This window comes from Triticum dicoccoides, chromosome 6B, assembly GCF_002162155.2.
Source record: "Triticum dicoccoides isolate Atlit2015 ecotype Zavitan chromosome 6B, WEW_v2.0, whole genome shotgun sequence".
In the NCBI taxonomy this organism is placed as follows: Eukaryota; Viridiplantae; Streptophyta; class Magnoliopsida; order Poales; family Poaceae; genus Triticum; species Triticum dicoccoides.
In genome coordinates, this window is record NC_041391.1 from 342,533,977 (window position 1) to 342,536,594 (window position 2,618).

The following is a 2,618-nucleotide window of genomic DNA, read 5'->3' on the forward strand; positions in this document are numbered from 1 at the left end:
TCTCAAAACCAGTGAAATCTAGGTAAGAGGCATAGAAAAAGGGGGAAATAAATGTCAAAGCAAAACAACTTGTAGTACTGCAGTCTGCTATCATTTTACCTGTATAGTTAAATTTTGGGCTTCAGCCTTAAGTTAAAACTGTTATAATGTGTTCTGCATTTCCAGACATACCTTTACTTGCTTGACGAGAGGAACAGGAACGATAAATTCACCCACGTCCTGATCTCCGATTGTCCTTGACAGGCACAAACCCCCGGGCCAGCATCTAAGGGGGCCAATCTGGAGGTGAAGAAAAGCATGCATTAGTAAAGCAAATGAAAAGAATATGAAAACTAGAAAAAACAAATGCAAAATGTATCAATGAAAAAAATAAACAATGTCCCTCATCTTACACCTTCCACCTATATTGGGCACTTCCTCCTGTTCCACTCCTAACACGAATGCACGATTGGGTACCATGTCTCTTGCATAAATTAATATGTTATATGCCGTTAAAACTTTAAAAATCCAATCAAGGTTTTAAAAATTGACATTTAACAGATGTGTAGCAAACACTTTGGATCAAGTTCAAAAGCAAATTCAATACTACGGAGCACATTTAACATGAAACAAAAAAGTTAACACCAGAGGGCAACATAAATTAACATATGCAGCTAAAATGCTACTCCCTCCGGCCCCAATTACTGTCACGACGCCCAACTCCGATGAGCAAGCACACCCGCGACAATTAAAAAGGGCCGGGGGGAGTAGATATATCTGTGGCTAATGTTAATCGATGTCACCAAAGACTGCATAAATTTTTCAGTACTGAGAACAGGTTAAAGGATAATATGTCTCTTAACAGTCACCATAAATACTGCACATTTCCAAGTCGAGTACGAGTATCTCATAAACTGAAGCAACAGAAATGGCAACAATGAACCTTGATGCAAGAAAATTAACTTGAATGGCAAAATAAGCAAAGTTGAAACCTCAGCACCACCAACAACATTTAGCCTTCCAACATCACCTCCAGCTTCTGTTACACGATCAACCCTGCACATCAAAATCAAGTGGCAATAGATAAGTTTTTGCCATGAGAAGTGAGAAGGCACATATCAGGAGAACAATCTTACTCCTCTTTACTGGCATCGAAACGATGATCCGAAGATAACTGATAAATTGAACCTTCAGCTTCTAATACACAACGCGAATCACCAACAGATGCAACAGTAACAACCAATCCATCTATTATGACAAATGTCACTGTTGTTCCTGAAGAGCGTGCTGTAAAGAAAGAAAGTGATATCAGTAGGGCATCTAATTTAGGTCGATGCTAGTAATGTCTGAACAAGTTATTCCAAATGTTCACAAATGTATGTCATTAGAGACCAAAGAACAGGAATAAACAAGATCCATGCCAGCACATGGAAGATTCTAATGACCGATCAAAAGATCATTTTTTGCTGGCTCTGATGACAGATAAATATCCTTTTTATAAGATAACTCGGAATACTGGAGGATTAGTGAAAATTTCTTTAATTATCACTTGACGCACCTACTGTTTGGAAATCTTTATCGGTTTTGACAAATGCTGCAACCATCGCCCTTGGAAGCGCAGCAAGCCAGTCCTCCCTGTTGAGATCAGCAGGGACTGCACCCAAGATGTTGTTCAAGAGATTCTCCTTAGTATAAATAGCGGCTCCATTCCCATTGTGCCCATCAAACAGCTGCAATAAAACCACCACGCTGAGAGGCTCTGACAATTGCTTCTAGTTGATTATTCATCAAAATTATTGCCTCCAAAATTTCTTCAAAAAAGTCTAAAATGTGGAACTACAGCAAATTAAGATACTTTGTGCTATTTTTTCAAAAAAAAGAAAGATACTTTGTGCTATAGCCAGCAAGTCCAGCATTACATAATTCAGTTGGACACATGCATTCATTCATTGTTGACGATAAATTAACCTTAATTTCCTTGTGAAACTAGTATCTGTTATGTACACATAAACAATATATAGAGTCATCATCCCAATCTCCAAACGAATTCAGACCATCCCTCCAAACGAATTCCAGAATCCAGAATTCTCCAACAACCGAGCATAAACAAAATCGAGCAAGCCTCACAATTCACGCACGCACGCATCAAACCCGACCCACGTGAACTTAGAATTATTGAGCACCAACGTAACGTATCCACGTGACGCACGGCACTGCCAGATCGGGCACGCGCGAAATGCGATTTTAAGGGTGTGGGGCGCTTACGCCGAAGGCAGAGAAGGAGGATGACGGGAAGCCGGGGAGACGCTCGCAGTCGGGCTTGAGGAAGACAAAATCCTCGCCCTTCTTGGCCTGGCTGAAGAGGCCGTGCTGGAGCTCCGGGCGCTCGGCGGCGGTCCTCTCGCTGACCACCTCCCGCCGCAGCAGCACGGCGAGCGGCACGGCCGAGCCCCCAGCCGTGCTGCCGCCGCCACCCACGGAGCCCTGCACCGACCTCGACCGCGTGGACATCCCCCTGCCCTGCCACCACCGCCGCGCCGATCCGCTATAGAGGCGCGGTCCCCAATTCGTCCCGTCTCGCCCGTATTGGTGAGGGGCTTTTTTGGGGAGAGAGAGGACAGAGAGAGAGAGCGGCGCGG

At 43.8% G+C, this 2,618-nt stretch overlaps 1 protein-coding gene across 1 annotated transcript in view; it reads right to left on the bottom strand.

The window, feature by feature from the left end:
- LOC119322488 (probable protein phosphatase 2C 15) overlaps window positions 1-2,612 on the bottom strand; it is a 6,123-nt gene extending 3,511 nt beyond the window's left edge. The window contains exons 1-5 of the mRNA XM_037595977.1: window positions 2,245-2,612; window positions 1,538-1,709; window positions 1,116-1,266; window positions 972-1,035; window positions 172-279 (exon numbers count right to left, since the gene is read on the bottom strand). Of these exons, the coding sequence (XP_037451874.1) occupies window positions 172-279; window positions 972-1,035; window positions 1,116-1,266; window positions 1,538-1,709; window positions 2,245-2,490 (741 nt within the window). The 5' untranslated portion in view covers window positions 2,491-2,612. The remainder of the gene's footprint in view (window positions 1-171; window positions 280-971; window positions 1,036-1,115; window positions 1,267-1,537; window positions 1,710-2,244) is intronic.
- Between the last annotated feature and the right edge of the window lie 6 nt (window positions 2,613-2,618).